Source organism: Brassica napus, chromosome A1 (genome assembly GCF_020379485.1).
Source record: "Brassica napus cultivar Da-Ae chromosome A1, Da-Ae, whole genome shotgun sequence".
NCBI lineage: Eukaryota > Viridiplantae > Streptophyta > Magnoliopsida > Brassicales > Brassicaceae > Brassica > Brassica napus.
In genome coordinates, this window is record NC_063434.1 from 21,662,360 (window position 1) to 21,685,201 (window position 22,842).

Below are 22,842 nucleotides of genomic sequence, written 5' to 3' on the forward strand. Positions count from 1 at the left end.
CGGATATTTAGATTTTGAAAAAACAAAATTAAATTTTCATTTCTCAAATTTCTTGTATTTAAAAACATAACTTTCACTTAACTAATTTTCTTATTTTTAATATATTAAATGGTTAATAAATTTGGATATAACATTTTGAAACTAAAAATACATTAATTTGGTTATTGTTTTTAAATTTTGGATGTAACTTTTTGTTAATTTTTGAAAAAAAAAATTTAACATGTATTTTAAGTGAGTAGCAAATCATTTTCTCCGTAATTGTATGTATATCATATGAACTTAAAATATGTGCAGTATCAATATAAATATTTTATGTAAAATGAGAAATGTAAACTAGAAATATAAGGTTAATTATACATATGTTCGGTTATTTTCGGATATCCATTCAGGTTCGAATATTATCCGTTCGGGTCCGGATATCCAATCTCACCTAATTGAAACAATCAGTTTGGAAATATATACAAGAGAAGCAAAAGTTATGAGCGAGTCTAGGGTTTTGGCGAAAAGTGACGCGAGGGGTTTGGAGGCGGATGATCAGGATGCGACCATGTTAGAGGCGGGGGAGAGAGCGAGACCACCAGGGGACCCGCCAGATAAGGGGATTTCTTGGGTCTCAAAGGTAGTGGGTACGAGCGAGGGTGGTATGCCGGTGCCGGAGAATTTGATTGATGATGAGTTTGTGACGGAGAGACTCCGAGTGGAATTTCCGAATGGAGAGGATGGTGAACCTTCAATTACGATAGGGACGGAGGTGCTAGAAGCAATGAATGGGATGTGGAAACAGTGTATGGTGGTTAGGGTTTTGGGGAGGAATGTTGCGATCACTGCCTTGAGGAAGAAGTTAAAGGAGTTATGGAGTCCGACAGGAGCAATGTATGTGATGGACCTGCCTCGTCAGTTCTTCATGATTCGTTTTGAGAAGGAGAGTGAGTATTTGGCGGCACTGACAGGAGGCCCATGGAGAGTGTTTGGGAGCTATCTTATGGTAAGAGCTTGGTCGCCGGAGTTTGATCCATTAAAAGATGATATTGTTACAACTCCGGTCTGGATCAGACTAACCAATATCCCAGTGAATTTTTATCATCGATCGATTCTTATGGGAATTGCGGAAGGGTTGGGCAAGCCAATACGGGTGGATCTGACTACTTTGAATTTTGAAAGAGCTAGATTTGCGAAAGTTTGTGTTGAAGTCAATCTTGCAAAGCCTTTGAAAGGGACAGTTTTAATTAATGGAGAAAGGTACTTTGTGGCCTATGAAGGTCTATCTGAAATCTGCTCAAAGTGTGGCATCTACGGACATATGGTTCATGGATGCCCAAAGACCATTGCGGAAAGAGTGGCTAATCAGATAGCCCAAACGGAGACGCCAACTTTGGCTCAATCTACTCAGCGACAAAATCCTCTAGAGCAAGGTGATGGTTTCACTCAGGCAAGAGGTCCGAGACGTGGCACGCAAACTCAACCTCGAACTGCAAATGTCACGACTCGTGATTTGACGGTGGAGGCGAGTCGCAATAACAGAGGGACCATTGCGCTTGCGAATAAATTTGGAAGCTTAGAGATGGTCACGAGTACGGGTGCATTAGGGGAGGATGCAGTTAATGGTGAAGAAAATAAGGCGAACCATGATATGAACATCCAGAATAAGAAGGGAAAGGGAGTCTTGCATGGGAAGGAAACTCTAATATTTGGCGGTAATACGAGTGCAGCAACGAGTTCGAAGGTGGGGGCCAAAGTGAAAGGTAGGGGTGGGCATTTTACCCGAAATCCGAAGTGGCACCCGAATCCGATCCGAAAAACCCGAACCGAAATCCGAACCGAAGTAGCAAAATATCCGAACGGGTATTGAATTAGGAGAGATTGGATATCCGAACCCGAACGGGTAATATCCGAACCCGAATGGATATCCGAAAATAACCGAACATATGATAATTAACCTTATATTTATAGTTTACATCTTTCATTTTATATAAAATATTTATATTGATACTACACATACTTTAAATTCATATGATATACATACAATTACGTAGAAGATGATTTGTTATTCGCTTAAAATGCATGTCAAACTTTTTATTTCAATAATTAACAAAAAGTTACATCCAAAATTTAAAAACAATAACCAAATTAATGTCTTTTTAGTTTGAAAATATTATGTCCAAATCTATTAACCATGCAATCTATTAAAAATAAAAAATAGTTAAGTGAAAAGTTATATATTTAAATACAAGAAATTTGAGAAATGAAAATTTTCATTTTTTTTTCTTCAAAATCTAAATATCCGAACCCGATCCGAAATAACCGAAACCGAACTTAAAATACCCGAACCCGACCCGAAGTACAGAAATACCCGAACGGGTTCTACACCTCTATACCGAAATACCCGAAAATCCGAAATACCCGATCCGAACCCGAACGGGTACCCGAACGCCCACCTTTCACTGAAAGGGGCGGGGAATAAAAAAGTGATGGGGGAAGGAAGAGGCAGGGAGAAAAAGCTGAACAATAGACCGGTCCGGGGTTTGGTGTTTGGGCCAACGAAGGGAGAAGTTAGTCTATCTGAGTCGGGGAAGCGTTTAAGAGTGGAGAGTACTGATGTAGGGAGATTGGGGGGTAGTTTTCGGCGATAGAGGGGAGGAAGCTCAGATCACGTCTCGATTGCAGTTGCGGGATGAAGAACTGGAGAATCCAATGGGGAGTATTATCAGTGAGACAGAGCAGCAAGAGACTGATATACTGAGTAACCCGCAGGGGGATGAGAGGGTATTGTCCCTCGCATGACAGGGTGCCCCGGTAATTCGTTTGGATCTAATCATATTAAAGATGATAAATTGCTTATTCTGGAATTGCTGGGGGGCTAATAAACCCAATTTCAGACGTTCGATTCGATACATTTTGAAGAAGTATAATACTGATTGTCTTGCGTTATTTGAGACTCACGCGGATGGTGATATGGCAATGAGAATCTGCCGAAACTTGGGGTTTGATAACTCGTTTTGTGTTGATGCTACGGTTCAGAGTGGAGGTATTTGGTTACTATGGAGAGATCAAGCTGGAGTGCTCACGATTTTGGAATCATCAGAGCAGTTTATTCACGCTAGGATGATGATGGGGACAGAGGTCATTCACCTCATTGCAGTTTATGCTGCGCCAACTGTTAGCCGGCGGAGTGGACTTTGGGGACAGTTAAAAAGGGTGCTGGAAAGTATAGATGAGCCGGTGTTGGTGGGAGGCGATTTTAATACTATTTTAAGACTTGATGAAAGAACTGGAGGTAATGGTAGACTTTCACCAGATTCGCTAGCCTTTGGAGAATGGATTAATGATCTAGCCATGGTGGATATGGGGTTCAGAGGAAACACATTCACATGGAGAAGAGGGAAGGATACGCAAAATTTTGTAGCTAAGCGCTTGGATAGGGTGCTGTGTAATGCTCAAACGAGGGTGAGATGGCAGGAGGCGGTGGTCTCTCATCTTCCTTTCTTAGAATCTGATCACGCACCAATCTATGTGCAACTTGCGCCGGAACAAAGAGGTAACCCAAGGAGAAGGCCATTTAGATTTGAAGCGGCATGGGTTAAACATGAAGGGTTCAAAGAGTTATTACTTGCCTCCTGGAATGGGGAGATGAGTACTCCGGAAGCACTGGCTCTCTTGAAAGTAAAACTCAAAAAATGGAACAAAGAGGTATTTGGGGATGTGAACAGGAGAAAAGATAGAATACTTGGGGAGATCACAACGGTTCAGGAGGAGCTAGAGAAAAATCCGAATGATAATCTACTAGTAAAGGAAGCGGCTCTACTAAAGGACTTGGAGGTGGTTCTGGAACAGGAAGAAGTTCTTTGGTATCAGAAGTCGCGTGATAAATGGATAGCCTTTGGGGATAGGAACATAAAGTATTACCATACGAGTACTATAGTGCGTCGGAAGAGGAACAGAATTGAGATGTTAAAGGATGAAAATGGACGTTGGATAGACCAGCCAGAAGAGTTGGAGATGCTAGCTATTTCCTATTATAAGAGACTGTACTCTACGGATGATATCAATCTTCATACGGATAGGCTACCGCAACAAGGTTTCACTGAGTTCACTCGAGAGGAAATGGAGCTGTTGAATAAGCCGTTCTCGGCACTGGACGTAGAGGAGTCAGCTCGCTCTATGGGCAAGTTTAAAGCCCCGGGGCCAGATGGTTTCCAACCGGGCTTCTACCAAGATTCATGGGATGTGGTGGGAGAGTCAGTAACCCGGTTTGGGTTAGAGTTCTTTCAGTCAGGGGTTCTTCCGGAAGGAATGAATGACGCAATGGTGGTACTTATACCAAAGGTTCTTAAACCTGAGAGAATTATGCTGTTCAGACCCATCAGCTTATGTAATGTACTATTCAAGATAGTAACAAAAGCGATGGTATTGAGGTTGAAGAAACTCATGCCGAAGTTGATAGGTCCATCGCAAGCCAGCTTCATACCGGGTAGACTGAGTACTGATAATATTGTCGTGGTTCAGGAAGCTGTGCACTCAATGAGGAGGAAGAAAGGGCGTAAAGGTTGGATGCTTCTCAAATTAGACCTCGAGAAAGCCTATGACCGGATCAGATGGGATTTCCTTGAGGAAACACTTTATGCGGCAAAGCTACCACAGATATGGGTTACATGGATTATGGGATGTGTCAATAACCCTGGTATGAGTTTATTGTGGAATGGAGAAAGGACAGAATCGTTTACGCCCCAGCGTGGACTCCGACAAGGCGACTCTCTGTCACCATACCTTTTTGTTCTATGCATGGAGAGACTGTGTCATCAAATTGGATTATCTGTGGCCAATAAGGAATGGAAACCGATCAGATTATCAAAGGGGTGGACCAGAGTTATCACATATATGTTTTGCGGACGATCTGATCTTGTTTGCAGAAGCTTCTATTTCACAGATTCGGATAATACGCAAAGTGCTGGAGAGATTTTGCGAGGCCTCGGGACAGAAAGTGAGTCTGGAGAAATCGCTAATATTCTTTTCTGAGAATATCCACCGAGACTTAGCTAACTCAATCAGTAATGAGAGTGGTATCAAAGGCACGAAGGAGTTGGGTAAGTATTTAGGCATGCCGGTACTGCAGAAGAGGATTAACAAGGAAACATTTGGGGAAGTAATTGAGAAGGTCTCTTCTAAACTTGCTGGATGGAAGAGGAGATTTCTAAGTCTGGCGGGGAGGATAACCCTAACGAAATCTGTTTTGTCTTCGATCCCGGTTCATACGATGAGCTTTATAGCCCTTCCAACATCGACCTTGGACCAGATTGATAAGATCGCAAGGTCCTTTATATGGGGGAGCAGTGAGGGAAATCGTAAACAACATTTGGTTTCATGGGAGAGCGTTTGCAAACCAAAGAGAGAGGGTGGGCTCGGTATACGATCAGCAAAAGAGATGATTGTTGCGTTACTAGCAAAACTTGGGTGGAGACTTTTGAATTCTCAAGATGGCTTATGGGTGAGGATTTTGCGCAATAAGTTTAGAGTGGGCGATCTATATGATCCAACATGGCTGGTAGGTAAAGGGGTATGGTCACCGTCTTGGAGGAGCTTGACCTTGGGAATTCGAGAGGTGGTTGTACCAGGTGCGAGCTGGGTTCTGGGGGATGGACGTAAGGTCCGCTTCTGGAAAGATAAGTGGCTGTTAAATGAGCCCCTATTACAGTCAAGTATGGTAGAGATTCCGGTGGAGATGGTGGAGGCAAAAGTTCGGGATTTATGGCAAAGTGGAACTAGTTGGTTAACTCAAGCTCTTGAGCCGTATATGCCATTACAGATGCGACTGAGGTTGGCTTCAATGGTGGTAGATGATATTACTGGGGCTTGTGATAGAATGTCATGGAGTGAGAACAAAGATGGAGCTTTCTCTGTAAAATCCGCGTACGCTTTCTTGACTAGGGATGTTAGCCAGCGACCGAACATGGAAGCTTTATATAAAAGAATATGGAGTGTTGGTGCACCGGAACGAGTTCGAGTATTCTTATGGTTGGTGTCTCGGCAAGTAATCATGACAAGTATGGAACGTAAACGCAGGCACTTGTGCGACAATGGAGTGTGTCAACTATGCAAAAACGGGGATGAAACGATTCTTCATGTTCTCAGAGATTGCTCGGCTGCTGCAGGGTTATGGGTGAAGATTGTACCCTTGAGTAAAAGGCAACGCTTTTTTAACCTTCCTCTTCTAGAATGGTTATATGAGAATCTCATAAAAGACACATCCAATAATGAAGACCCTTGGGCAATTCTTTTTGCACTAACTGTGTGGTGGTGTTGGAAGTGGAGATGTGGCTATGTGTTTGGTGAAACAGGGAAATGTCGAGATAGAGTGAAATTTGTGAAAGACAAGGCTCATGAAGTGGTATTGGCGAATAAGAAATTGAAACATCACTTGGCCGTGGGAGTTCGAGTGGAGAAGCGAATATCATGGATTCGACCTGCAAATAGCTGGTGCAAGATGAATACAGATGGAGCTTCCAGAGGGAACCCTGGTTTGGCGACTGCAGGAGGAGTTCTAAGGGATGAGTATGGCGAGTTGAAAGGGGGTTTTGCGGTGAACATTGGGATTTGCTCGGCATCCTTGGCAGAACTGTGGGGAGTGTATTATGGCTTGTGCATTGCGTGGGATTGCGGCATTAGAAGGTTGGAGGTGGAGGTTGATTCGGCGAGTGTGGCGGATTTTCTACGGACAGGGATACATGATTCTCATCCCCTGTCATTCCTAGTACGTTTGTGTTATGGCTTCATATCAAGAGACTGGCTAGTCAAGTTTTCTCATGTGTATAGGGAGGCTAATCATCTTGCAGATGGATTAGCGACCTATGCGTTCTCTTTACCATTTGGTTTGAACTATTTTGAGACTATTCCGGAAGTTGTTGCTCCGATTTTGTTGGAGGACTTGAGCGGGGTTTCTAGACCTCGCCATGTTTACGTGTAGTTGTTTGAGTTTGAATAAAAAGTAGGAGACTAATGTCTCCTGCAGTCTACCAAAAAAAAACAATCAGTTTGGGAATCACATTATGTCTTTTCATGGCTTTTTCTTCTTCTTTACCTCTTGCTCAGGAATTTAAATCCTCCCTGTCTTCCCTCGTACATCATCTTGATCAACATTCCTCAACTGTAGGACGAATACAGTCGTGTCTGAAATGTTAGAATTTGTACTAAAGTTTGATATCTATGAATAATAATTTTTGTTTGTTTAGAAAAAAAAAATTATTTGCGTATAACTTATAAAATTTATTAATTATTTGTGAGATATTAAAAATTAAGTTCATTATTAAAATAATATTATCTTGGAAATTTTAAATTTACTATTATTTCTATACAATTTAGAATTGAGGCAGGTTTATTTTTTAGGTTAATTGAGGATAAATATAGTGATTTTGATTTTAAATCTAATTTTTTTATAGCTATTGAATATCAAAATTTATTATTTTATTTTATGAATATAGCTTTATAAATATATGGATGTATATATACACTCCCAAAAAATATATGTATCTAATTTTGAAAAAGTTGCCTTCTATATTTCTATATAATTTTACACTGCTAATTAATCCATTTCTTATTTCACACCACTTGATTCTAATTATTTTAAAAGTAAGAATCTGAGAGATGTTAATCAAAAAGAATCTGAGAGATGTTAGATTATAGTTAAAAATAGCTATTTTATAACTTTCTACAAAGTTTACACTACAATTTTATAAAAACATATGCGCGTGTTGTCGTTGACTTCGAAATTTTATTTTTATTTAACAAAATTCGGTGTATATTTAAAATTTTGGTTAATGGAGATATACATTTCAATTTGCTTTCAAGCGACCACCGATCGTGTACAAGGGTACGGTGCATGTATTGATGGCTTCGCGGATCAACCCGCAGCGTTGATTCAAAAACTCGACCCACGTAATCTGCAAAAAACTTTTATATCCGCCAAAACCCGTGGATAAATAATAATTATTTTAATTATATAATAATTATTTTAAAAATATTTTAAAAATATATTTATACTAAAATCATACAATATTTATGCTATTTTATATATTTTTACGAAAAGTTTTTTTTTAAAATAAAAAATCTTGTTTTTTAATTTACGGGTTGGCGATTATCCACGACTCAAATTCGGCTGACTCACACCCGTCCGCTTAAAATATTTTCAATCCATACCCGCATCCATGATTCAAAATTTTCAAATTGTTTGACCCGCATCTGTCCCGCAGCGGGTCAAACGGGACGGAACCTGCGGGCAGTGATTAAAATTCCCAACTCTATGTGCATGCATATCAAAATTTGTAATAAAAATAGAGTCGTTCTTGGCGTATAGAGAGGAATTTAGCAATGTCTCAAACAACTTAATACATAAATATATAAGGGATTTTTTTTTGAACATTCATATACAAGGGATTTGAGAAGGTTTTGTTTTGGTAAAAGATTTGAGAAGATTTGTCCCAACTCCCAGTATTAGTTCATTACTAAATATTATATAATAGTAACAAAAAATGTATATTATTAAAAAAAAATTGTAAAAAAATATGTATATTAATTAATGACGAACATCTTAACTCCTTCATTGTCGTTAGGGATTAATTTTTCACTTAAAAGAATAAGTTAAACTATTTCTACGATATCGCGGGATAATATCATATAAATATTTGGTACGTAAGTTTTGTATTTATTTAAAATTTATGATAATTTTGATAAGTTAAATTTCTTGATAAAAAATCGATAGAGAACTTGTGATTGGTTGATAATGGAAGAACACCATTAAATTTTGTTACATTATATTAATCATCTTAACATATGCATTTGATAATTATAAAAAAATTAAGAAAGAAAAACTACAATATATGAGTTGTGATATATTTGTAGTATCTATGTCAAAATTCAGAAAATAATAAGTTTGAAAAGATTTTACTATATTAAAGATTGGATCAAGTAAAATATTTAGAATTCTATCCTTATCATTGTTTTTTACTTATTTAATAAAATTCAAATAATATAATAAATTTATATTGATGACTCATTAGTCAAAATGATATGAACATGACAAATAAGCAAAATTATCTAAAATCATGAAGAACATGACATATATGCAATTACTTCAATCAAAATCATATGAACATGACAAATAAACAAAATTGTCTAAATTTATGGTAGGGGTGGGCGTTCGGGTATCCGTTCGGGTTCGGGTCGGATATTTCGGTATAGAGGTGTAGAACTCGTTTGGGTATTTCTGTACTTCGGGTCGGGTTCGGATATTTTTAGTTCGGATTCAGTTATTTTGGATCGGGTTCGAATATTTAGATTTTGAAAAAACAAAATTAAATTTTCATTTTTCAAATTTCTTGTATTTAAAAAAACATAACTTTCACATAACTAATTTTCTTATTTTTAATATATTAAATGGTTAATAGATTTGGATATAACATTTTGAAACTAAAAATACATTAATTTGGTTATTTTTTAAAATTTTGGATGTAACTTTTTGTTAATTTTTGAAATAAAAAATTTAACATGCATTTTAAGTGAGTAGCAAATCATTTTCTCCGTAATTGTATGTATATCATCTGAACTTAAAATATGTGTAGTATCAATATAAATATTTTATGTAAAATGAGAAATGTAAACTAGAAATATAAGGTTAATTATACATATGTTCGGTTATTTTCGGATATCCATTCAGGTTCGAATATTATCCGTTCGGGTCCGGATATCCAATCTCACCTAATTCAATACCCGTTCGGATATTCTGCTACTTCGATTTGGATTCGGTTCGGCTTTTTCGGATCGGGTTCGGATACCACTTCGGATATCGGGTAAAGTGCCCACCCCTAATTTATGGAGAAGATGACAAAAAATCAAATTTATTTCTTAATAATAGTATAGATAACTAAGCATATCTGCTTGTTTGTGTGCACAAAATTATTTGATGAGCCTTATTCTTAAAGGATTTTCATAGAGAGTTTCTCAAAAAAGTTTTTCAATATTTTAAAATCAAAACCAATAGAAAAGGAAAAGAAGAAGAGAGAATTGGTGAAATAACCAAAACAGAAAAACAAAATTAAATTTTTAGAGAGAATGTAGAGTGAAATAGGAAGAGAAATAATGGGAATTAACTGGGGCTTCTAACTCTAGTGGCAAAGAGCTTACAACTGTGAGTACTGCCACCTGGGTTCGAATCCCGGCCACTAGAGAATTAACATTTCGGCATCGCCAAGGACAGAGGACCGACACGTGGCAACACGTGACTAGTCTGGATCACTTCTGTAGGACCAGGATACTTCTGTATAATTCAAAAAAAATAAGAAATAATGGGAATTTGGTTATTTTCTTATTTGCTTTGTTTTCTTTGTTGGTTATAGGGTGCTATTTCCCAGTGGAAAAATAAGTATCATTTGAAAAACTTAAGAAAACCATAAAACATTTATAACTCTTCTATTGGTTCAGTTTTTATTTGAAAAAAAAACAAAAAAAAACTATATATTGGAATACTAATATTTTTGAGAATATTAGAAAGTTATTTCATGGATTGATATGCTCTTGATCAGCATAACTGCATTGTTCTATATCTTTTTGCTGTTCTTTTTCGTTTGGTTTCAATGGTACAAAACATATAAAACTGAAAAAGAGTCCATAGCGGTAGGTTTAAATTATAGATAATGTATAAGCATAATGTGGAAGGTAGAGACAGCTAACTGAACAAAAGCTTAGTTAAATTCTAAACTCAAATATGGATCAGTCAATATCATTTAAAAGTTGGTAGGTAAAAAAAAAAAGAATACCAAATAATCATCATTTTAACATTTTGGGCTATTCTCCTACTCTGTTATAACTTAAAAACTAATTCTTTTTGCCTAAATGTGTAGTGATAATTACAAGAACATAAGAATATTAACCCTAAAAGTGAGGAAGGGACGTGTTCTTATCCGCCATTGTTTTTACTTCAATTATTCACAACTTTTTTTTTTGAAACTAATTATTGTACAACTTTCACGTATGAAATAAACGACAGTTAAACATCAAATATGAAGCTTTATCGAGATACGAGACAAAAATGTGTATCTTCATATCTTAATACTCTTTTCTCTAAGATTCTCTTTGCTGCAGGAAAATTAACAAAACAAAACTATCTCGATAAATATTAGCGTATAAAAAACATTCATAAGTAGAAAGAGTCCACTGGGATGAGCCCTTTAAAGAAAAAAACGACAAGTTACACTGCAAAAACATCTCATCTTCTTGACGTCGAAACTGTCGTTTGATGAAGCCCACAAGTGGTTTAGTGAGTTACTCGGACTCTTTATGCTTTTTGGAAGCAGACCCTTCTTCCTTATTCTTCTTCTTCTTCAGCTTACCCTCTCTTCGCTCTCTCTTCACTCCCTTCGATTTATCCGGCAATGGAGTTTTTCCAACCTGAAAACAAATAGATTGAAACAATCAGTTTGTGTATCTGCAATGCACATTATGTGTGTTTCATGTGCTTTCTTTCTGTTCTTTACCTCTTGCTCAGGAATAAAAATCCTCCCTCTCTTCCCTAGTACATCATCTTGATCCACATTCTTCACCTGTACAAGAAACAAAGATTGTTTCACTTGGTTGTTCATTTCTACCAAATTTTAAGGCAATATTAATTGTACCTTCTTCTTGGGCTTATCTTTAGATGATTTCATAGCTTCTTTCCTTAGGCCTTCGTTGGGAAGACGATTACGGCGGATAACCAGGTCCATGGATGGACCTACTTCAACAAGCTCTATTCTAGGCACGATGGACCCTGACTTTTTTAGCTTAATAGCGCAGTGAGTAAGGAAAACCTTAGTTGGTGATATCGCTGAGCATATGTAAGCACGGTCTAATCCAGTAAGGTTTAGATTATCGACGACCTGCAGACAAAACAATTCAACTTCTTTCAGGTTCTGTGATAAGCAAAATACACAATCAAGAAAATACAAATAATTCACCTCGCCACGGAAGAGATCAGTGAGGACTTCTTTAAGCTGCTTCAGCTCTGGTACATTCTCAAAACCTTCTCCGGTAAAGCAAATGAAAGGCTTTGATCCTTCATGAGGTGCTATCTTCTTGTCGTAGGAAAACGATAGCAGAGATTTAAAGTTGTCAATCCCAACTTCTATGAGATCATAGACATGGTGATCGTACATTCTTCCGAGCACAAGATTGTCAGGTCGTTTCTTTGTGTGAGAGCCATACTGCAACATAGCATAGCATCCACCAAACCAATGGTAAGACTCAAACTAAGTTTGCAATTCATAGATAGACAAGATGACCATCTATGATAATTACAGAATCAAAATCTAATGCAGAGACATATCATTTGCCAAAGTTAGCCAATAACAGAACAAGCTTATATTGTGCTAATTTACACCATAAGAAACGTTCATTAAGACTAACAAGACAGCAGCAGGAAGCCTTATAATGAACCAAGAACACAGGATAGAACATATTAATGTACAATAATCAAGAAACAATATGAAATGTTGAATACAATTCAATAGTTACAGCCACAAAACAAAGCTGAAACAGCTTACCGCGAAAATGCTACAATCAGTTTTTTGAGAGAAGAACTCCAAAGAGGTTTCACCACCACTCTCAAAGGGTCTAATATTCTCATTCCTCCTCGAGTACTTAATGGCTCCTCCCTTCTTCAAACGGTACAGCTCCATCAGCACAGAGCTAAGCGTAGCGCTCGTCTTCGTTCCATGAAGTATCAATGTCTTCTTCCCATTTTCTACCTGCACACAACCAATCACATACAAAGTTAATAACTTTCAAGCGATTCTTCACAAATTCTCAATAGATAGCAACACAAGAATCAAAACCCATGATTCAATTCTCTTTTGTGTAATGAGATCGAAGAAGACTTACCAGCTTCGGAGCTCGCTTCTCGAGTACACGCTTCGCTTTGTGGGTCTTGGGAGTTCGTATTTCCATCATGACTGGTAATTTTCCGGCGACTTTCCAACAAAGCGACGGCTCCGAGAAGAAAGGGGGAGGAAGAGGTTTTTCGATAAGAGCCTCTAGGGTTTTAAGTTCTAGCAACTTATATAGAATTGTAATCTAGCCCCTATGATTTTATATGTATTTTAATTTAGTCCAAGTCCTTTGTTTTATACATTTGAGACCCAAAAGTTCCAGTAGGTCGACGATGGGTTCAAATAAAGAATTGACGGCCCATGAAACTTTTAGGCAATTCATATTTGGACATAGCAAAAGTATGCATATCACGGCCCAAATTATCCGCACATGTTGCAATGCACCGCTTGGGTTAAGCCGTTAAAGGACAGATATGTAACAAAGGAAATGAATCCCTGATTGCACTGCGGCACATATAATTCACGTACTACGGACGACTTCCGTTTTTCCAACGGACCACGGACCACGGCTATAACAAAAAGCCAAACATTATGAGCTCCCAAACATTTATCCTTCTTTTATCTCTAGCTTTGTTGTACATACCCATAAGCTGTGAAATTCGTAATTATATTACTGTGTTTTAAGTAAGTTGAGATTTGTATACATTACATATCTCTGTTATACTTATGAATGAGAATGGTTGATTCTAGTGTTAAGATTTGAATTGCAGCACACATTTTCTGCTCTCCGTATGAAGCTTTGGCAAGACTATTGGGTATTGTTTTATTTTGGTTTTGTTTTCGATTTTTTTATAAAGTTTACGGTATGTTTTGACAACAATGGGGGAGATATATTTGATATTTAAAATATGAGAAATATATAAAATTGACTGAAGCTATTGCTTAAACCATTAATTATGTTAAACATCAACTCTTATATCATAACAACGTAGATTATTACTTGGCTTTCATGTCAAGAATTAAAATTAGAGACAAAAATATTATCATATATAGAAAACATTTATTTTATGACAAGAAAACATCAGATATACTGAAAAAAAAAACAACTTGGAAATTAGTCGTAGATGTATCTCATGGTAGTAGTGGCAGATGTGTACCCACCATCAATAACCAGGTTATGTCCGGTAATGAATCTTGACGATTCTTCACTTGCAAGAAACAAAGCTGCTTGAGCCACATCCTCCACAGTACCAGCCCTTCCGGTCAGTAAACTTCCTTTCTCAGCCACAGTCTTTGTGACCTCAGCCGCATCGATTCTGTCGTTGTGAAGATACGTACGATACGCGTTGACCAAGATCTCAGTAGGAACTCCATGCGGAGAGATGCTGTTCACACGGATACCGTGAGAGCCAAGTTCGCATGCCGTTGTCTTCACGAGTCCGTTAATTGCTCCTTTTGAAAGCGTATACGCGTGACCTCCTAGTCCTCCCATTACTCCTGATGAACTTGATGTGCATATTATCGACCCTCCTCCTCCTTTTGCGTTTTTAGATGCATCAAAACTAAATTTAGCTGTCTGATGATTAAAAAAATTAAGCTGCACAATATTGTTTAACCGATCGGAATGATACCGATCAAAACACATAAGTAGAAAACTATAAACAGTAATTTATAAAAGAAAAATAACAAATATAAAACTGTAACACCCGGACAGCCATGATCTCTTCCGTGCCCGGTGCGTTATCTTGGAAGGTTAGAAAATTTTGTTTACTAACCTAACCTTGTAATCACTATGTGATAGACTGATAGTTTCTCTTTATTTTAGCCTTAGGTATCAGAATTGACTTCCCTATAGGTTGTTCATTTCTAAATTGTTCTATCTCAAACACGTTTAATATTGAAGATTTTTTTGGACAAACAACTAAAATGCCACTTTACTAACATAGCAAGCAAAAAAAACATAGTAAGCAAATCAACTTAAAGGTATTTTTTAAAAAAAATTGGTCAATATTTTCTAAGAAGACAAATCCAAATCAAAACCGAAAAAAATACTTTAAAACAAAATACTCACCTTAAAACCGAAAAGATTTGTATATATTACATATCTTTGTTATACTTATTTGATTCTAGTGTTAAGATTTTAATTGCAGCACACTTAAAAATAAAATAAAATAAAAATCCGAAATGATTGATGATATTCAGTACTTAGCTCTTAAGACGTGCTAAATTGCCAAATCTGATTGGACACCAAACTCAAATACTCACCTTTGATCATGGCCTTAGCTGCATGTTTGATGCCAAGCAAGACACCATTCACATTGACTGAAACAAGTTTGTTTACCATCTTAATGTCCATCTCCATGACGCTACCCTCGTTCACAGCCATTCCAGCATTGTTGAACATCACGTCCAGCCTCCCTTTCCGTCTCATGGCTAGCTCCACTGCTGCCTCCACATCAGCCTCCTTCGATACATCGCAATGCACGTAGCACCCACCAATGGATTCTGCCATACGGACGCCTTCTTCATCCAGTATATCCGCGACTATGACATATGCGCCATTCTCTGTAAACAGCCTCGCCGTGGCAGCTCCGATCCCTCTTGCTCCTCCGGTTATTATGGCTACCTTATTGTTTAATGTTTTGTTTAAGTTTGCCATTAATTCCAGTTATTTTTGGAGAGGTTTGGTATTAGACTTTGTTCTTATACCACTTGTTTTATGTTTCTTGTTTTAGACATGCTCTTTAACTTTCCAGTCAACTACTTTTCTTTCTTTCACTTGTTAGTTCACTCATCTTCTTTGCGTTAAGGCAAGTTTGATGAATATTAAAAACAAAAACAAAGAGTGAGAAATTTCATATGGATTTTGGTTGATTATATAACACAACGTTATAACTTATAATATAATTCTCGAACTTTTGTATATCCAACTCGAATTGTACAATAAAGTTTTGTAAGATTAAGAGGTGAATATCAAGTCTCTCTCCACTTTTCTATAAATACGATCTCTTTGCTTTGACAAAATATATTACACAGCAGCACTTACTTATACATATCAGTAAATATAAATAAATATATATATATATATATATATATATATATGATAATGTATATGGTTGTGTTATCTTCTGCTTTTAGTTCATCGTATAGGCTATGGCTTTCATGAAACAGTTAAACCTTACAGAATCCTTTCCATGTTTTTTTATCAAGTTGTTAAAGGAGAAAGAAAAAAATAAACATATGATGCTTAGTTTGAGATTTACAAGTTTCCTCCAAAAGGTATGATCTTGGTGGGGTCTTCACACTTGAGGGTGGGCAAGCGATTCTTGCTTCCCTGTTTTATAGAGAGAGAGACAGAGAGGAAGATGCAAGTAAGAGTTATTAACATGAACCGGTCTTGTTCCTCCACAACACTTTACTTTTCATCCCACGAGTTCTGGTCACTCAAATATTCCTTTACTATTTGCCCCAGACAGACAAAGTAAAGAATCTCTAATTTAGATTCACCAAAGACAGCTCAAGCACAGAAGACCCCACAAGATATCATAGACATTAAGTTTACATGTGAGTTGAGAAATAGGAGAGAAGGCATATACCTTGTAAAGACTTTTCGAGGTCCTGTAATTGCCTGATGAAACCGGCGTTAGGATTTGCCACAGGTCTAATGCTCTGAACATGCTGCAATGCTTGGGTTAAAGTCATTCCGTGTTTCTTCATGAGGTAAGCAACAACTATAGTGACACTACACGGAGCAAAACATTCAGGGAACAGAGTGCCACTAAACAAAACAAGGTGCATTCCAAATATCAAAAAAAAAAAAAAATATCAGAAACCTGCGTGACTTTCCAACAAAGCAATGGACAAGAACGCTACCACCTTGCTTCTTGGCTTCATCAATGAAATGGATACACTCATCGAAGTATGCTTCCAAATTAGTGTCTTCCTTATCCACAACTATCACATATACAAAGCAAGAGATTCCATCTCAAAAGGAAGGCAAGAAAGACATATATTATGGCTTCGAATGTTTATAACCGTCTGCCCCGCACCGCAGTTAACACTAACAAAAATCTCTATATATACCATATATCTATACGTTTTTATAACTGATAAAACTGCACCGCAGTTGAACTGCTTGTCTCGCACCGCTTAAACCGCAGTCACCATTCGGAGCCTAAGTATAACAAGGTGAAACCTTTAATACCTGGAACAACCTTGTAGACAAAATCGCCAGGGTGGGCAGGTCTCAAGGAGCTAGCTACGGTTAAGATATGTGTAACGTTGCAAGACTTCAAAGCGTTCTTGTTGGAAGCTGCTGCAAAGGATCCGAGATAGAGACCCTAGAAAAAAGATTAATGAATCAATTGGTTCCACACAAAAAAAACAAAGGGATGGATGATTGTTTTGAGGTGGAACCTGTTGGATAAGGGAAGGGACATTGTCTTGTCTATAGACACGAGCAACTTTGATAAGACGAACAAGCTCTTGTATCCGATTCTTCACATAGGTTTCGTTATCCATTGCTGGCGAAGATGATGATCCTTTGTCCCTAGAACTCCTGGAAAGGGAAATGGAATTGAATCATTTAGCTCAGCGAATTGGGTACGACGTGATTCGAAATTAGAAGAATTGAATCTAAAATCAAAAAGTTGAATCTATGTGTCATGATCCCTTGAGATAAACGATTGCAACTATGGAGATCGAATCGCATTAACATGAATTCGATAACATAATTGATAAGATCTTACATTGTAGAAAGAAGGGGGTGGATTAGCCAAAGAGGAGAAGAAAACAAATCTGAGAAAAATGGTGACTCAGAGATTACTAATGGGGAAGTTTGCAACTGCATGGTGAGTTATTTTCACTCTAGGACACTTTTCATCTTTTTAATACATTCTAAGTCACTTCTTGCTACTGAGGTAGTTTTTGTGACTAAAAACCAAAACTAAGTTTACTTTTCTAACTAAATGGTCCCACAAACATAAAATCAGTTTTGAAACAACGGGAGATGCGACAGTAAAAATGAAAAAGACGAAACCGTTGCTCGACGCAAGAAGAGCTTCGGTCTCGACAAGAGCGGAACCGCTACAGTTGAGTTGAAGGTGATAATGCGTCGGCGGATGGTTTACGGCGAGCCGCGGTGGTGATTTTGAAATATTTGGAAAAAATGGATTCATCAAAATATCACTTTTTAGTTTGAAATCGATTATTTGCAAATATATTTACGAAATTGCAACCAAAACAACATGAAAACACACAAAAATTAGGTGATTTAGGAAGAAACCATGGTTGACGGCCGTCCAATACTTGCAGAAACCTAAAATCTCAGATTTGTTGTTTTTGAGGTCAAAAACGTGTATCTATAACCTGATTTAGAGTTCTATAAAAAGATGGTAGCAATGGTGGCTACGCTGGGAAAAAAATTAGGTCAATGAAGAAGAAGATCACATAATTACGATTATACCCTTTACTTTATAAAATAAATTAAAACAATGCACTAATGCGTATTGAACCTGTTACTCATGTAATATAATAAGAGATCATTAACCACTGAGCCGCTGAAACTTTTTGTTTAACTGTGCATTGTTAAATCTTTTAATTGAGAACCAGAAATTTTAATATTAGCTTAAATTTAATTGATCCCAGACTTTCCAATATGCAACTTAGCCCATGTTTTGATGGAGAACTAGCGTTTTTGAAACATGAGGTCCCTCAATTTTTGCATCATTTCATTTTTGATCATAACTTCCAAATTTGCATTTTATCCCATGTGATATGCAATACACAAACAAATGCTATGTATACACTTAAATTAATTTTAAAATGATCTAAATGAACTCAAACAAGATACTCAAATGAACTGGTGTACTTATATAAATGCACTCAAATCAAATATCATATTTGTACAATGTACAAACGAATCGGTGTACATGTAAATTTTTGTAACATAGTTGTACACGTGGACAACGAAATATATGTGTACACAATAATGAAGAATATTTTGGTTTCAGCTTTTTAGAAATTAAAAAAAAAACAGACAAAAAGGAAAACTAGAAGGAAAACTCGTTTACATATATAAATGCACTCAAATCAGATATTATATTGTGCAATGTACAAACGAATCAGTGTACATGTAAATTTTTGTAAAACAGTTGTACATGTGGACAACGAAATATATGTGTACACAATGATAAAGAATGTTTTGACCTTTTTTTTGTCAGCTTTTTTCGAAATTAAAAACAAAAACAGACAAAAAGAAAAACTAGAAGTTTGTTAGGTTAACATGAAAATGTGATTTTATGATACATTGTTTTAATAATTTAGAGTGTACACATGTAAATATATACACATGTACACATATAGTTTTTGTACACATGATAAACTTGTACACATGTTTATCTTGATTATAATGACTCTCTAATAATTTTTTAGAGTGACATAATTTATTATAATATTTAAATCATAACATTTATGATTTTTACTCGAACCGGTAGCTTCATTGCCAAAAAGTCTCAAAAAATTTTTAATTCAATTTTTTAAAAACAAAAATCTCAAATTCCTAAGCCATCTCATACTAATTACAAAATGTGATATCTTGCATCCATTTTTAGCTATGAATTAGTAGAAATCTGTGATTAATCTGAGAACACTCAGAAATTAGTTTTAAATTTTTATTGATATTTGTATGAATTGTTTCGTATATTAATAGTCCACGCTTAAGACACAATATAGTTAACCGTGGCCCAATGGTTATAGCAGGGATTAGCAACCCACCTTCGAATCCCCAGACGCCCAGTCTTGTCATTTTTTGTGTATTTTTCATTAATGGCAAAATTGTAACTAACTCATCTTCTACCCTTCGTTTTAGGTTTCTGCAAGTATTGGACGGCCGTCAACCATGGTTTCTTCCTAAATCACCTAATTTTTGTGTGTTTTCATGTTGTTTTGGTTGCAATTTCGTAAATATATTTGTAAATAATTGATTTCAAACTAAAAAGTGATATTTTGATAATCCATTTTTTCCAAATATGTCAAAATCACCTCCGCGGCTCGCCGTAAACCTTCCGCCGGCGCATTATCACCTTCAACTCAACTGTAGCGGTTCCGCTCGTGTCGAGACCGAAGCTCTTCTTGCGTCGAGCAACGATTGCGTCTTTTTCATTTTTACTGTCGCGTCTCCCGTTGTTTCAAAACTGATTTTATGTTTGTGGGGCCATTTAGTTAGAAAAGTAAACTTAGTTTTGGTTTTTAGTCACAAAAACTACCTCAGTAGCAAGAAGTGACTTAGAATGTAATAAAAAGATGAAAAGTGTCCTAGAGTGAAAATAACTCCTGCATGGTTCTCTCCAGCTTTTTGGACAAGGAGAGGGACGATGCGTCCCAAAGGGGATATAAAGTGTAAATTATTTGTTCTTCAAGGACCTAGTTATATGTAATTTGCTTTTTTTTTTTATATCAAATAATGATGTTTGAGTTGAGTTATTTTTTTGTTTACAATACTCACTTGGTTTTAATAAATGACGTTTAAATATTTTTATGTTTCAAAGTTATATGACGTTGTTAATTTTTAATGTACCATTTAATAAACAAATTATTCTACAATTTATTCCTTTATTGGTTAAATTGTATTTATATAGATATTTAGCAATGTTTTTGTTTAAAATATATAAAATTAAATATTTTTTTAATTTGTACGCAGAGAGCCACAGACTTTAAAACCAAGTAACCAACTAACACTACACGAAAACATGAAGATAATACGAAATAGGTTCCACATAAGCATAAAAATTGTGTTACTTTTGAATTAAAGTGCAGTTGTATAAATGAATTAGTAAGTATATATAATTCTTTTTATATTAATAAATAAAATATAATTGATTATTTACTTTAAAAGTAGTGTTAATATAAATTGAACTTATTATTCAAAATAATAGATTAGTTGTTTAGTTCATTAATTTTAGGTTAGGGTATATATTTAATAATAATTAAGTTAAATAAAAATAAAAATAATAAAAAATCTAGTTAAATGTAATGGTCCAACGTAAACTATTTATAAGTGGATAAAAAAATAGAACTCTAAATTAATATTAATATATTAGATATATACAATAACTGATGAACAAGTAATTTCTAAGTACAAGTATAATATTTTATAAGATTTATCTTTTATAATGTTCATCTATATCTAACATTTTTGGAAGGCTTATTCATGCTAATACAAACTTTTAAATAATTTAAAGAAATTACGAAAATAATTAATTAAAACTTATTTATTAATCCATCTGATAATTTCTTATTTCCTTTCGTCAAATGAGATTTCTTATTACGGGCGGCTAGAAAAAGACTGAGAGTCTGACTGGTTCAAACGCAGCGGTTGCAGTTGCGGCTGCGGACGTTTGCGGTTGCGGGTGGTTGCGGTTTCTAGCGGTTTTAAGAGATTTGTACGACTGGTTCTGCGGTTAGAAATTGGTGCGTTTGCGGGATACTTATGACTGGTTAACTACCAAATACAGCAGCGGTTAAATAATAAATTAACAATATTTACATTTTATATAATTATAAAAATATCAAAAATCATAATATTATAAGAAATATGTAAATTATATTTTCAAAGTTATAGTTTTAAATTTTTAAAATTATATAAAATATTTATCTTTTAAAATTTTATAATATTAATTAAAATATAATAGATATATTTTTTATATTTTTATAATTTCATTTTAAAAAATTTATTGAATATTTTTATTTTTGTATTTATATGGTTTTAAAAAAAAAAAAAAATTATCCTCCCGCAACCGCCCGCAACCGCAAACGCTAGCTGGAACCAGCTTTTGATTTTAAGAGGTTTGGAGCGATTTGAAGCGATTTGTAGTGGTTTGTATAATTGTTTCGAAACGCTGTCAACCGCTACCAACCGTAAAAACTGCGTTTGCGGGTGGTAGCGGGGAAACCAGTCAAGCTCTGAGAAGAACATAAAACCGAAGATATAAACAATAATGCCAAGACGGCCTTACATCTCAATTACATTAAAGGCTAAGCAATGACACCTTGGATAACAAAGAACACAATCCGTGATCGGTGCCACAACTAGTCCGGAAACGCTGAGCCTTTAAAGTGTACTGAGAGCAAATCATTTGTAAAGCAACACTTTTAATCCAAATAAGAGCTTCATGCGAGAGAAGGCATGATATTGTGGGAGACTGCGATAAAGAGCAAGAGACTGATCCGAACGTCAAGATAGCAGTAAAACAAAGACAAGAAAGATATCTTAAAGGAGAAGATAGACTTTTAAAAATGAAATTGACTTGTAACCAATGTTATGCGAAGACGATTTGATCAAATACTTAACCCTATAAACTGTTCAAATCATAGAGAAACTAAAAACCAGATAATCAAAAGTAATTAACTTATTCACACCCAAATCACAGAGATCAACGAGTTAGCAAGCCCAGAGTCTTCAAAACTCGTCTCAGATCCGTAATAAAGACTCCTGTACTCCCCGGGAACCGCCTCAATCAGCTTGAAAGACCTCTCCCTCCTCTCCGATTCATCCATCAACGAGTAGCAAAACGACCAGAGAAGCTGAACAGACTCTGATCTGAGGAAGTTCCTCTGCACTTTTCTCCCGTCCGGTAACCGAACGCAGAGCCTGCACAGAACGCTCCGATCCGAGTCGCTTTTCGGCTCTTCGGTCAATTCCGGGAACCCGATCACCGAGTTCGGAGATAGACATGTTGGACTCTCGCCGTCGGGGAAGTTCTTTGGGCGTTTGGGATCCACGAAGGGAGATAGGTTCTCTAGTAATGATTGGCACTCGAGCACCGCGAATAGTCTTTTCGCCATCGATCGAAATCGATCGCCAAAAAAACCTAATTTTATCTTTCTCAGGTGCTCGGGGGGAAGAAGCAGGAGCCTTCTTGTTTGCGATTGCAGCTTTATATACAGTGGCGTGGAGATAGAGAACGCCGTTACCCTTTTTTTTTCCTTGTAAATA

The 22,842-nt window shown here is 36.3% G+C and overlaps 4 protein-coding genes and 1 pseudogene across 8 annotated transcripts; 1 reads left to right on the top strand and 4 right to left on the bottom strand.

The window, feature by feature from the left end:
• Window positions 1-372: 372 nt before the first annotated feature.
• LOC125576593 lies at window positions 373-8,208 on the top strand (annotated as a pseudogene).
• Window positions 8,209-11,062: 2,854 nt separating this feature from the next.
• LOC106352977 (ribosome production factor 2 homolog) lies at window positions 11,063-13,083 on the bottom strand. The gene is made up of 6 exons (XM_013792638.3): window positions 12,901-13,083; window positions 12,564-12,767; window positions 11,979-12,224; window positions 11,658-11,900; window positions 11,520-11,585; window positions 11,063-11,433 (listed from the first exon to the last, which is right to left on the bottom strand). The coding sequence occupies exons 1-6, from the start codon at window positions 12,967-12,969 to the stop codon at window positions 11,308-11,310; spliced, it is 954 nt and encodes a 317-aa protein (XP_013648092.1). The 5' UTR covers window positions 12,970-13,083; the 3' UTR covers window positions 11,063-11,307.
• A 719-nt stretch (window positions 13,084-13,802) lies between these two features.
• On the bottom strand, window positions 13,803-15,542 carry LOC106382128 (short-chain dehydrogenase reductase ATA1-like). Of its 2 annotated transcripts, none has more exons than XM_022689663.2 (2): window positions 15,114-15,542; window positions 13,803-14,381 (listed from the first exon to the last, which is right to left on the bottom strand). In XM_022689663.2, the coding sequence occupies exons 1-2, from the start codon at window positions 15,505-15,507 to the stop codon at window positions 13,963-13,965; spliced, it is 813 nt and encodes a 270-aa protein (XP_022545384.1). In that variant the 5' UTR covers window positions 15,508-15,542; the 3' UTR covers window positions 13,803-13,962. The 2 variants fall into 2 exon arrangements, with proteins under 2 accessions (XP_022545384.1, XP_013677550.1); XM_013822096.3 differs by having other exon boundaries at window positions 13,803-14,384.
• Window positions 15,543-15,961: 419 nt separating this feature from the next.
• On the bottom strand, window positions 15,962-18,271 carry LOC106352988 (dual specificity protein phosphatase 1). Of its 4 annotated transcripts, none has more exons than XM_013792674.3 (6): window positions 18,133-18,271; window positions 17,265-17,406; window positions 17,053-17,188; window positions 16,682-16,802; window positions 16,445-16,590; window positions 15,962-16,307 (listed from the first exon to the last, which is right to left on the bottom strand). In XM_013792674.3, exons 2-6 carry the CDS (start codon window positions 17,367-17,369, stop codon window positions 16,264-16,266), a joined length of 552 nt encoding a protein of 183 aa, XP_013648128.1. In that variant the 5' UTR covers window positions 17,370-17,406; window positions 18,133-18,271; the 3' UTR covers window positions 15,962-16,263. The 4 variants fall into 4 exon arrangements, with proteins under 4 accessions (XP_013648128.1, XP_022545403.1, XP_022545385.1 ...); XM_022689682.2 differs by lacking the exon at window positions 18,133-18,271 and adding an exon at window positions 17,887-18,121; XM_022689664.2 differs by lacking the exon at window positions 18,133-18,271 and adding an exon at window positions 17,597-17,858.
• Window positions 18,272-21,817: 3,546 nt separating this feature from the next.
• LOC106376886 (plant UBX domain-containing protein 12-like) lies at window positions 21,818-22,842 on the bottom strand. Its single transcript, XM_013817014.3, has one exon. The coding sequence runs from the start codon at window positions 22,689-22,691 to the stop codon at window positions 22,260-22,262; it is 432 nt and encodes a 143-aa protein (XP_013672468.2). The 5' UTR covers window positions 22,692-22,842; the 3' UTR covers window positions 21,818-22,259.

Excerpts from the sequence above, each read along its gene's own strand:
- LOC106352988 (XM_022689664.2), bottom strand. The coding sequence starts at position 17,697 with ATGCAGTTGCAAACTTCCCCATTAGTAATCTCTGAGTCACCATTTTTC. Across the intron at positions 17,407-17,596 it reads CACCCCCTTCTTTCTACAAT|GAGTTCTAGGGACAAAGGAT; the intron begins GTAAGATCTTAT and ends TTCCCTTTCCAG. Across the intron at positions 16,591-16,681 it reads TTTGTTGGAAAGTCACGCAG|TGTCACTATAGTTGTTGCTT; the intron begins GTTTCTGATATT and ends TGCTCCGTGTAG.
- LOC106352977 (XM_013792638.3), bottom strand. The coding sequence starts at position 12,969 with ATGATGGAAATACGAACTCCCAAGACCCACAAAGCGAAGCGTGTACTC. Across the intron at positions 12,225-12,563 it reads CTGATTGTAGCATTTTCGCG|TATGGCTCTCACACAAAGAA; the intron begins GTAAGCTGTTTC and ends GCTATGTTGCAG. Across the intron at positions 11,434-11,519 it reads TTTTTATTCCTGAGCAAGAG|GTTGGAAAAACTCCATTGCC; the intron begins GTAAAGAACAGA and ends ATTTGTTTTCAG.
- LOC106376886 (XM_013817014.3), bottom strand. The coding sequence starts at position 22,691 with ATGGCGAAAAGACTATTCGCGGTGCTCGAGTGCCAATCATTACTAGAG.
- LOC106382128 (XM_013822096.3), bottom strand. The coding sequence starts at position 15,507 with ATGGCAAACTTAAACAAAACATTAAACAATAAGGTAGCCATAATAACC. Across the intron at positions 14,385-15,113 it reads AGCTAAGGCCATGATCAAAG|GAGGAGGAGGGTCGATAATA; the intron begins GTGAGTATTTGA and ends AAAACGCAAAAG.